General features: G+C 34.5%; 1 protein-coding gene across 1 annotated transcript in view; it reads left to right on the plus strand.

Annotated features, from left to right (window-relative positions):
• The first annotated feature begins 227 nt into the window (after positions 1-227).
• LOC124848179 (nuclear pore complex protein NUP205) overlaps positions 228-12,768 on the plus strand; it is a 33,625-nt gene continuing 21,084 nt past the window's right edge. The window contains exons 1-11 of the mRNA XM_088106073.1: positions 228-560; positions 660-755; positions 2,357-2,431; positions 2,802-2,906; positions 3,001-3,111; positions 3,767-3,926; positions 4,054-4,139; positions 6,029-6,151; positions 6,246-6,473; positions 11,520-11,609; positions 12,437-12,586. Coding sequence (XP_087962199.1) covers positions 420-560; positions 660-755; positions 2,357-2,431; positions 2,802-2,906; positions 3,001-3,111; positions 3,767-3,926; positions 4,054-4,139; positions 6,029-6,151; positions 6,246-6,473; positions 11,520-11,609; positions 12,437-12,586 — 1,365 coding nt within the window. The 5' untranslated portion in view covers positions 228-419. The remainder of the gene's footprint in view (positions 561-659; positions 756-2,356; positions 2,432-2,801; positions 2,907-3,000; positions 3,112-3,766; positions 3,927-4,053; positions 4,140-6,028; positions 6,152-6,245; positions 6,474-11,519; positions 11,610-12,436; positions 12,587-12,768) is intronic.

Below are 12,768 nucleotides of genomic sequence, written 5' to 3' on the forward strand. Positions count from 1 at the left end.
TAATCTTGAATTTCAAAAATAAAATGTTTTGTGTATTTTTTTATAAATTATTAATTACATATGATAGATCTATAAATTTTATTTATCTTAAAAGTCATAATCACGCTCAATCTTTTATTAAATGAGTAAAACTATTTTAAATATTAGTTGTGTATGCATTCCATTATTTTCTTTAACCAAATTAAGAAAAAAAAATGGTCTCCTTCCTTTGATGGTTTGAATTTTAGTTTAGTTTTCTCAAATTTTCAAAGAGGAGGGGTTTATAGGGTTTAAAGCTGGCATAAGAGCGCATTCCCGGATCTTCAATCTTCACTGAAACCCCACTGCTTCATTTCCCGCTATAGTGGCCCTAAGGGAACGCACCTATCTTTCCGCGTTCTTCTTCCAGCTTTAGGGTTTCACCGGCGACTGGCGAAAAAATGGTGTCTCCGAAGCAGCTCCTAGGCACCATCGAATCAGCGCTTCTTGGCGCTTCGTCTCCGACGGCGGCGCAACGCGTAGAACTCTTGCACGCTCTTCGCACTTCCGTCATCTCCTTCCAGTCCCTTCTCTCCTATCCAGTACGCTATTAACTTCCATTTTTGTTTTCTTCTATTCAATTTCAAACTAAAATGAAAACTCTTTTGTTGTACTTGTATTTTGTTGTGTCTTTTCTTTAGCCCCCAAAACCCTCTGATCGAAGCCAAGTTCAGTCAAAGTCCGTCAGGCTGCCTGATTCTCCTCCTATTTCACTTGACGACCAGGATGTGCACATTGTAAGTTCCCATTCTGCACCTTTTCTACGCTGCTAGTATTTAACATGGTTTGTATTCAGTAAAAGTCCGGGCATTGGATAAGTTTCGTTGCTTATGTTTTCCTATAAAGAAAATGTATATCTAGTTTATTCTATGAACGGAATGTTTTGGTTTGACCAAAATGCGAGGTGACTGAAACAGGAAGATAGTCAATTTCGTAACTTTAGTGGTGAAACTTAAATTGGGAAGACCAAATAAAAGACGTTAGAGCTAGGGGTCAAAGTGAAATCCCTTTGTCCACTTGTAATCTATACCTATTATGTTTGACCCTTGGCTTGCGCAGCCACACATGCACATGCTCACATATGTATAAAATATGATAAGTGGTAATGGGAATCGAACGATTGTTAATCTTTACAGGCTTATGTGCCTGTATAATGGAAATCGAATTACATATTATTAGAAAAATGATGACAAATGAAATAGGAGTTGAATGATTGAAATCCCTTAGTGCTTTGAGTTTCTTGGGTTTTGTCTATTTGAGCTTTTCATTGTTCTTAAGTATCCCCTCTTGAAGCACATGTTTGATTCGAAGTTATTTCCTTCAAAATACTCGTTTTTATTCTGGAGTTTGCTGGATTTTGGTAAAAAAATCATTTATTTCAATAAATACGTTGAACGAAACATCCCTACTTCTTTGGCACGTCAAATTGGATTTTGAATGTCTATATTGATGAGGTCAATTATAGATTATTAAGGGAAGCATTGTTCTTAAGTCTAATCTTTTCTACCAGCATCATGCTACAATTTTTCTGATCTTATGCTTGAAGGTTCCAAGTCATTTTACTCTTTATGTTGATATCATGGGAAATTATGTGCCATGACAAATCTTTTTAAAAGGCAATAACACTTGGAGGAAGTGGTGTCAAGGAAAAATTAAAAAAAAAATGCTGAAACACTTACCTCGGAATAGAAGAGCAAATCAAAACTAAGAAAGTGCCTATTAGTTCAACTGATGGCGGAGGTGTTTTACTCCTTTGTTTTACTTAGCTTGAATGACTCCTAGCAGCCACTGTCTTTTAAATTTAATCATAGGACTTTTGTTCGCTAGGCTTTGCCAAATCCACTAGGAAGGTACCAATGGGGGCAGTGCATCTTCTATTATGAGGCACAACTGCACAAGCGCGTTGAATGAAAGGTGTGGGCCTCACCTAAGGGGCAGCACCTTAACCAGAAGAAGGGACTGGACCCTTTTCTTGTCCTGCCATAGTACGTTAGGCTAGCTTCACTGGATGTATTTATAATTACACGTATGGTTTTTTTTTTTTTTATCTTTGTTGTATGGTATGTGTTGTGGTCCTTTTTTCTTTTTCAGGTCACTTTTTGTATATTTATTTATTTAAAGTTTTGACTTTATTTTCTCTTTAAATTGCTAGTTTCCTACGATTATTTCATTTTCAGGATTTGTTGATGAAGTCTTACGATTTTATTAATATGATTCTTGCCACCAATGAGTAATAACTTTGTTTATCTTGGTGATATGTGTGCACATCTTGTTTGGGGTCTTATTGCGGTTTTATTTGCCCTTCCTTTTTCCTAACAACTGCTTATATGACCCTTAGGCGCTCAAGTTGAGTGATGATCTCCATCTCAATGAAGTAGATTGTGTTCGTTTGCTTGTATCAGCTAATCAAGAGGTAAACTTCAGCTTTTAATTTGCTTTATATACATTAACAGACTTTGTGGCACACACAATGAATAGCCATATGATTTGGGTACATAATTTTTTTAATTTTATTGTTACCTGCTTCATTATCGTTTCCTTTTGATTTTAAATTGTAGTTTTAGTAAAGAAAATAATTTTCATATAATTTTATGAAAATTAAGGACTGAGTGGAAATGTTGAAGGTGGTTTAGTTTACAGATGGGTTAGTTTTAGTTGTGGTTATTTAATGCATTTAATTTTCCAGTTTTTATGTTGGACTGAGAGACCATGATTCCATGAATGATATTGTCAATACATGTGCATCATTTATATTTGATTATTTGCTTTGGTTTTATCTGTAGTGGGGATTAATGGGAAGGGAACCACTGGAAATTTTACGGCTTGCGGCAGGACTCTGGTATACAGAGAGAAGAGATTTGATAACATCCCTCCATTTGCTCTTAAGGGTATTTCTTTTTATTTAAGGAATCATTGAAGTTCATTTGGCCATTATTTAATTATTTAGTTTGTGGTTAATACCTCTGTATTGTTTTCTTATAGGCTGTGGTGCTAGATCAGGGACTGCAAGATGATATATTGGTAGACATTCAGAAGTATCTAGAAGATCTTATCATTTCAGGACTTAGGCAGCGGTTAATTTCTCTTATCAAGGTTTGATTTGTAATGAGTTATTAATTAATGTTTTGTTCTGTAACTTCAAGATTATATTCCAATTTAGGGTAAAGGCTCTTAGAGAGTGGGTATTGTTTATTGCCAAGCTATTGTCAGAGTTGACTAGATGTTCTTCATATTCACTGTAACAGATTTTACCTGAGTATTGGCTTACATCGATTCAACTACTTAAAATTTGACGTAATTGGTTGTAATAATTAATATTTATATATTAGTAGTGATTTGGTTTTAAAAATTCTGTGTTTAAAAACTGGCAGTTTATATTGATTATTGTGGCTCTATATTGGCTGGTGAATAACCTAAACATGCTTTTTAATATTGTAACTACTTTAATTAACCTCAATGGTCCTGCTTGTATTATATATGAGTTCATATTTCATAGTTAAAGACATTTTCTGATGCACAAGTATGTGTCAGGTACACTGTTGTTGATTACTATGCTTAATTGTCTCTTGAAGAAACATGATCAATAAACTATCTAATCTTATAAGCATATGATTGGCAAGTTAACCAATGTGGTGGTTTATTTTCTTAATCTTGACTAGAGTATCTAATATATTATGTGAACGTGTAACTTTTGGATTAACCTGAATGTAAACATAGTTTTTTATTAGAATTTGCTTTTTGAATGTAGGAACTCAATAGAGAAGAACCTTCTGGTTTGGGTGGTCTTCAGTGTGAGCGCTTTATTATTGATTCAAGAGGTTCTCTTGTGGAGAGGCAGGCAGTGGTCTCTAGAGAAAGACTTATTCTTGGGCATTGTCTTGTCCTTTCGATTCTAGTTGTTCGGACAAGTATGTTTAGTGTTATTTCTTGTCTGCTGAGGCTCTACTTGGTTTATTGTATTTTGTGACAGATTATACTTCTTGAATACTTGATTAATATTTCAAATGGAAGTTCATCCACGATCTCCATTTTCAGGTCCAAAGGATATTAAAGATATTTTTTCTGTTTTGAAAGATAATGCTTCTGAAGTTAGTGAGAGCAATACCATTGTCAAACATCAGGTGCATTTCTATACTCGCCGAGCTCAATTATATATATATTTTTGTTTTTTGAGCATTAGAATTATGTTTTCAAAATCATAATTTCTTAAGCATTAAAACTATCCAACCAATGTCCCATGGTAAGAAATTGTTATTCAGGGTATAAATTTCATTCATCTTCTTTGGTGATAAATGTATTCAATGATTGTTATCTTCATCTCTAAATCATTTGGTGAAACTAATGATCTGAAAATGAAGAAATTTGTCGGCTTTTACCATAATTGAAAAAAATTTGAATCAGAGTTGGGAAAAGGATAGAGGGAAGAGTGGATATATGTAACTGAAAAAATCTAATCCAGTGCTATTGAAATTTTTGTAAAGATCACAGAATCATATGATACTATGATTTTCTTGCCTAATCATGTTCAAAATTTGTTGTGGGACTGTTTTTCTTTAGATTCTTATTAATGTGATCTTCCTGATCCAAGGTCATACAATCTTAGCGGACTTGATCTTCCTCTGGACCTGCTTTTTAAGTAAAACCCATTGAACCTGACCCTGTTTTCCATCTCAGCTTTAACTCTTGCTTGCTTTGTCTCTATCATAATATAACACGGATATTCTTATTCTCGTCTTTGCCTAACACTCTTGAAGCTTTTGCTTATTCTGACATGAGTAGTACTGCTGGGTTCTTCTTGTTGTCTTCCGCTGTCACACTTTATCTTTGTTGTGGATTATGGGCATGTTATTTGTCTGATTTTGCCTCTCATTCTTTGTGATAAGAAACTCCTTTTTATGCTTTGATTTATTGTTGTTCTAACTTGAATTCATCCATTTTTCGCTTGCCTATAGGCTAGTTATGAAATACCGGCATCATTTGTAAAATACAAGCTTACTTTCCTAGAATTACATACACTAATTTGACTTATTTGTATTTATTACATTATATTATATGATATATATCTTCATATTTGTATATAGGGATATATGAGGTTTAGTGTAGATATTTTTGTGAACTATTTTGCCCCCAAACCCTTCTCTATAAATTTTTATTTTATTCCTGTGAATAAACTAGTCAAGCAACCAATACCCTAACTGCATTGTCAGAACCAACCGCGTTTATTAATCTTTTTCAATCCAAAATACGGAGGGGGTGCAAGGTGCCTCATTTCTCCTAGTATATATATTAAAATACTTGGATTGTGTATTTTAATATTATTTATTCATGGTTATGAAAGTAATATGTAGTTATCAAGAATCCCTGATGTGCAGTGTCTTATCTCATAATATCAGGGTATGTCACGGTTGGAAAATTCAGTAGTTATATATATTAATGAGTACAAGGAAACTTATCCATATAAATCCCTGGATTATTTTTTGGTTTTACTTTAGTTCAGTTTATCTTTTGTTATTTATATCACCTTTTTCACATGCATATCTGTATATGACTTTCCTAATTCAGTCTTATTATGATCCTTAAAATTATGATCTTTCATCCTATCCTGTGTAAGATCTTGATTTTGACAACATTGATTTCAAAGTATACTAATTGAGCCAGCAGATTCCTTAACTAGGTACATACTTTTTTTCCATCTACATTTAAAAGAAAAAAATGTCCTTGGCTGTGTCTAATTTACCATTCAAATATTTTGTATTTTGTTCAGAATCAGCAGTTAGATTGGTGATGTAAAAAATGAATAGTTTCTTTTTTTGCGCATTTTTATTTTATTATTTTTATGAGAAAATGATAAGTTTGATTTTTGAAAAGGTTAAACTTGAATATTTTGAGAGATACATGCTTCCGCATGAGTATCAAGATGCACTTGTTATTTATTCTGTCTGACTTAGCTCACTTTGCTCATAAACTTTTCCTCATGTGTTACTCTTATAATTTTCACTTTGTATTGCAGATTACCTTTTGTCTTCTCTTTGCCCTTGTGATTGCGTTTGTTTCTGATGGTTTGAGTACAGTGCCTGATAAAGCATCTGTCCTTTCTTCAAATACTTCCTTCAAACACGAATTTCATGAGCTTGTAAGAGAAAATATAATTGCTTTTTTCTCTGTACTAATTGTTTACAATATTTAGTATGAAATTGGAATAATGTTGAAGTTTTTTAATGTTTAAGGTAATGGCTGCTGGAAATGATCCAATTGTTGAGGGATTTGTTGGTGGCGTAAGGCTTGCTTGGGCGGTATATTTAATATTAATACAAGATGGTGCTGTAACAAGAGAGACTATTTCAAGTGGGTCATCAAACGAACTGGGTTATCTTAGTCAATGCTTGGAAGTCATTTTCTCAAATAATGTTTTTCAGTTTTTACTTGATAAAGTTCTTCGTACTGCTGCTTACCAGGTATAATTCTATGGTATTTTTTATTTTTGTTTTTACTTTTTGATAAAAAATATATTCATTGAGAGGACAAGGGGTTCTTCACGAGGTAAAAAGGGAAAATAAAGCAATACGTGAAAAGTGAAAACAAGAATGGAGCAAAGCCTTTTCTCAATCTTTCTGTATATCTGTTAATGGAATACCTGTAAAAGTAAATTTGCTTTAATTTCCAAAAGACTAGCACTTCGATTATGTAAGTGGAAAGAATTTTTCTCAAGTGTATATTACAGTGTTATCAAATTTCGGCCATGGTGGAAACTGGTAGCGGTTTTTTGACCTGCTGCTACAACAAGGCGGTGGTGAAACGGATTTCCTGTGGTGGTCCATGGCGGCCGCTTTTGGCATAGCGACTGGCGGTGGCGGAACGACAATGGCAAAACGACAATGGTGTAAGAAGCGGATTGGAGAAGAAAGATGACATCTGCGTGAAAAAAAGTAACAGCAAAGTGGGAGAAGGGAGGGGCAGCAGTGGTACACATGATAGGAAACCCTAATTGCACAAACCTTATTTGTTTTCTGTGTTTAGAACAGTTAAAAATTGGTCCAGGCCCAATAAAAATTCAAAACCCACTCTAATACACAACTTTAAAACACTTTTTCTTTTATTCTTTTCCAGTTGCCCTAACTTACTGCTCCCAACTGCCACCACTGCAGACACTGCTCGCCGGTCACTGCCGCCACCGCTCGCCGCTGCCATCATCCTCCGCCAGCCAAGCCTGTTTTTTTTTTTTTATTTTCAATTTTGTTTTTAAAATTTTTCTTCTTTTCCAGTTTTACTATATTATTTTTAATAAAAATACCAATTTTAACTATAATATCATTACTTTTGCATTAGAATTACATGTGGTGCTATTATATTTCTTTTGAAGGCAATGTTTCTGCCATAACCTGTTATGGTTTCCGTTATAATTTTATAAAGGATTTTTGAGTCTCCGATATTTTGATATCTTCCGTTATTCGATATCGATAACATTGGTATATTTCTCAAGCACTTAGTAATATCTTTTTTGAGTTTTCAAATTTCAATGTTATTATAATTTTTTTTCTTTCTACTAATTTTTTGTTGGAGGGAGCAGAAAATAATGAGAACTGCAAAATGTTACTGATTCTTTTGTCAAGGATATGTTGCAAAAGACAACATTAATTCTTATTCTTTTACTTGATTGTTAATTCTATTTAACTTATGAAACATATCAAAGAGAAAAACACAAGGAAATTCGAAAACCTATTCTTAGAGTTCATTTGAGATGCTCCAAAATATTTTTAAAACAGTGTTCATATTATGGGTTATTTGAGGGATTTGTTGAAAATAACAGACTTAAGATTAAAAAGAGAGAAAAATGTATTTTGGAGGGCTTGAAATATTCATCTTATGATAAGACCTTTACGGTGTACCTTAGGAAGAAGGTTCAAAATCAGAAGTTTCATGACAGTTAATGGTGGATGGGCAGTTTAGGGGTGGTTATAGGTAGTGATTAAGTTTAGTAAGGGTTATCTTTTAAGGAGGAAATAGTTCCTCCTAGTGGGTGTGTTGTATTTTCTTTTTTGGATTAGGACTTGTCGTGTGTAGAAGGGATTTACTTCCCTTGGAAGTTGTTGAATGTTTTCTATATTATGTTTTCTTTAATTAAAGTATTATCTTACGTTGTGTAGCAAGATTTGAGTGCTTATTTCTTTACTGATTCTGAATATCCGGTTTCTTGTTCTCAAGAAACCTAACAATTTGGTTCGACTTGTCGGATCAAAAACACCAACAGAGTCATGGAGAGTAGAGTGAGCATAGTATAGAGGGCAATTGAGGAAATGAAGGAAGAATCTGGAGCCAACTTTCAAAGGCTAAGTGATAGATAGAGGATGTTATGTGCAAACTTAAGAATATTGAAAAAGGGGTCTGAAGGAAGTGGAGGTTCTGTAAACGGGGACAAAGTGGGAAAAAGAGGAGATTGATGACGAATGGGAGGAAGACTAAAGAGAATACCAGTGGAGGTAGGTGAAAAAAAGTGGAACTTCCTTCGTTTGAAAAAGGGGATCCTTCTTTAACCAAGAGAGTGGTGACTCCAATAGTTTTATTAAAAGAAAAGGAGATTGAAGTGGTGCCATTAGTTTGAGAGATGGGTAATGCCGAATTGGAGAAGGGATGTGGGGAACAAAACCAGTTAACAACCAAGCAAAACAGAGTTGCAGGAAATTCTAGGTACTTTTGAAGGCATTTGAACCATCAAATTCCAATTAAAGCCATAATAGATCCAATCAATGTGAGACCTTATAGATACCCACACCTATTAAAGGCAGAAATTGAGAAACAAGTCGCTGAGATGTTGCAAACATGAATTATTAGACCTAGTAAAAGTCCTTATTCCAGTCTAGCGATTTTGGTTAAGAAGAAAGATGGAAGTTGACATTTTTGCATTGATTATCGGGCTTTAAATAAGGCTACAATTTCAGATAAATTTCCTATCCCAGTGATAGAGGAGTTGTTAGATGAATTGTATGGTGCTAGTTACTTCTCTAAAATTGATTTGAGGGTGGGGTATCATCAAATAAAGACAAAGGAGAACGATATCCCTAAAACGGCGTTCAGGACACATCATGGGCACTATGAGTTTTGGTGATGCCATTTGGGCTATCAAATGCCCCTGTGACATTCCAAAGCATCATGAATACTGTTCTGAAGGAGTTTTTAAGGAAGAATGCGCTTGTTTTCTTTGATGATATATTGGTTTACAACAAGACTTGGGAGGAGCACACAGAACATCTCCACCAGGTTCTTAGTATTTTAGGACAACAATTGTTTACTAACGAAAAAAAAATGTGAATTTGGGAAGAAGCAAATCAGGTATTTGGGTCATGTTATCTCAAGTCAGGGGGTATAGATGGACCCAGAGAAGGTTTTGGTTGTTCAAGATATGCCTGATCCACGGTTTAATAAGGCCCTAAGGGGTTTCTTAGGCCTTACAGGGTATTATAGATCTTTCATTAAAGATTATGGCAAGATTACAAGGCCTTTGACATATTTATCAAAAATAGGGCAGTTTGTATGGTCTGTTCAAAGCACCGAAGCTATGAACATCTTGAAGATAGCATTAACAACAACTCCAATACTTGCTTTACCAGATTTCTCTCAAACATTTCATGTGGAATGTGATGCTGTAGGTAGGGGTATTGGGCTGTTTTGTCTCAAAATCGTCGGCCTATTGCTTATTTTAGCAAGGCTTTTAAGTGATTCTTCTTTTTCTAAGTTTATTTATGAGAAGGAACTAATGGCCTTGGTGCTAGCAATTCAACATTGGAGACCTTATTTACTTCGACAGCGATTTGTGGTTCCCGTGGCTTTTCGCCTCCAGTTGCCAGTGACGACCCAAATTCATCTTGTCTTCCATGTCTCTCAACTTAAACATGCCATAGGTACCCATCAAGTTGAACAAGACCTTCTGGCATAACTCTTTTCAAGGTCTTGGATTCCAGGGTGCTGTGGGATATCCATCCCTCAACTTATTCAATGGAATTTGGGAGGACTTGAAGGCGCTACATGGGAAGATGTAAAGACCATTCGTGATCAATCATGTAGTATTTGTGAAGTTTTTTCTTGATCTCACTCAAAGACTCAACCTCCAAGAACATCTTCAATTGTTGAACTGCAAATTGAGCTTTCTTGTTGAAGGACACCATGTCATGATCTGATTGTTTGAGAGAGGCAAGCCTATTCGTAGAGTCATAAAGGTGCTAAATATCGTTTTTAAAAATATTCTGTGCTTTCTTCCAAAAGGAGTTGCAAGTTTGAAAGGATCTAAGTGTGGGTACCTAGTAATTTTGGTTCCACAAATTGCCACAAGGCACATAGCTGAAAGTCAATTTGCTTCAACTATTTAGCTTTCTTAGAAAGCACATTACTTCTATCTTGTTCTAGGTGGTCATGATAACCTTGGCCAAACAACCACATTTCAACTAATGCAGACCAAATGAGGTAATTTTCTCCATTTTTGTTTCTCATAAGTAATAGAAGGATTTCCAAAGAATGATAAATAACTCCAATAGGCACTTTTGAGGAAACCAAAAGAGACAACGAAACCAATGAACAAGAACAATAAAGGGAAAACCCTAGGTTTAATTAGGGAACCCTTGATAATAACCACATTGGGAAAGAACAACCAAGGATTGGAACCAACGTGAAGGAGGTCCAAAGAGCACTGGCGAGGTGGTTCGATGTCGCCCAATGAAGGGGAAGGCATCACATGAGCTTCACACGCAAAGTAGTAGCGAAGAGAAACGTGGTGCATGACGGTGCATGCAGCGAAATCAGGGTTTGAGATTGGTGGGGTTGGTTGTTTCTCAAGGAGACAGTTCAAATCTGGTGGTTGTCGAAGAAAACTAAGTAGGTGGTCGGCGACAAACAATGAACTGAGGTGAAAATAAATGTAGGAGAAGATTGAGAGAGACCAGCAGAGCGGGATCGACCCACTCTCTTACCAACTTAAGATTAAAGAGAGATATATTTTTGGAGGGTTTGAAAGATCCCTCTTATGATCTACTATTTATATTGGTCGGAATCTGATATAATCGGAAGATGAAAATAAAAAGACTACACTAGTCTACTAGGGACAACTCATAGGTACAACAAGAAGTAGTTCCCAACCCAACTGTTTCCTACCCCAGATTTTAATACTTATTCTAACAAATAGTTATGTGCCAATATTAGTATATAAGGAAACAGGTTAGTTTATACAATTAAGATATTGATTATATTTATAATTATTCATATTATGATCTTTGTGAGGGTGTAGATCACTCTTTGGAAACTTGTCCTGTACGAGATTGTTTCCTTGAATTCTTTTTTTGTATTGTCCTCTACACACCAAAATATTAAGATTCTCAAGGAGTATACAAGTTATTCTAGCTTTTTGAATTTGTGCAATATCACTTAATTGGAATTCTGTATTTACTGTAACTTTTCATGGATCATGACTATACTTCATTGGTATCCTATTGAAAAGTCTGCTTGTTATCTTACAGACGGAGGATGAAGATATGGTCTACATGTACAATGCTTATCTGCACAAACTGATTACCTGCTTTTTGTCTAACCCTCTAGCAAGAGACAAGGTTAATTAATTTTTCTGCACGTACATATGGAACAAGCTTATTTGGTTGATTGAGTGCACAATTTTTGCTAGGATTTGGTTTTAGTTCTCAAACTACTTGATCGATGTTAACTACTCTTTTCAGACCTCTGATCTCTTCTTTTATATAGCAGTTGAATCATGGAATTATTGTCTGAGAAGTCATGATTGTAGGTTTTTGTTATTTCTAACTTCATTATTTATATTTGCCCTGTTTTTTGTACTTGTGTATATACTTGCTATATTTTTGTTTCATTTAAAATAAGTGGAATTTGACAGTTGAAAGGTGTTTCTTTTTCTCATTTTTCTTTGGATTATTCCTCATATTTTTACATGGTTTCGAAATGATAACAATGTAAGGTCATCCCATAGATCACTTTCCAATTCTTTTCAGGTTTTGAATGTGATGGTTAGGAAATCAGGATGGTAACTGTATATGTACCTGAATATTACTGGACAGCACCGGCAGCTTTTAGCTCTTTCATATTTTTTTCTCTCTTTCCAATTATAGTTTAATTTACTACTAACTGTTTGATTTTTGTTCAATAATTTAAATTGATTTCCTTTTTCAACTGCAATGTTAATCATTTTCTACAAAATTATTATTAAATATTCACTTCTATTCTTAAATGTCTGGTTCTTTCTGAGCATTGAATTTGTTTTAAATTTTGGCAATTGTAAGTACATGTGGCAGAAGATATTTTGTTTGGATAATTATTTCAAATTATATTTTTATCCACACTGGTGTATCTTTTTTATTCAAAATATTTAGTTCTGCACTTATCTTTTTGAATATTATGCATTTTGCAGATAAAAGAAACGAAGGAGCGATCTATGAGTGTGCTTAGTACATACCGAGTTGTTGGATCTCATGATTTTGCACAAGACACTAATTCAAGTTCTCTTCATGGCCCTTTGCCATTTAATTCAATCTTGGACTTTGTGAGCGATATTTATCAGGTCAGTTTGACCAAATAGTAACAAAACATGAAAATTTTCTTTTCTTGTAAGCAATCAGTGCAAGTTTGAAATAGATCTGGTGATTCAAATTATTGATGGCAGTGTAGATGTTCCTTTTCCCTGATGACACTACTATACATTTGTTTAGGAAAAAAGTCTGTTCAAGCTGTGGTTGTATGTTT

The sequence above is a fragment of the Vigna umbellata genome, chromosome 2, assembly GCF_029865625.1.
Source record: "Vigna umbellata cultivar VRB3 chromosome 2, Vumbellata_1.0, whole genome shotgun sequence".
Lineage (NCBI taxonomy): Eukaryota > Viridiplantae > Streptophyta > Magnoliopsida > Fabales > Fabaceae > Vigna > Vigna umbellata.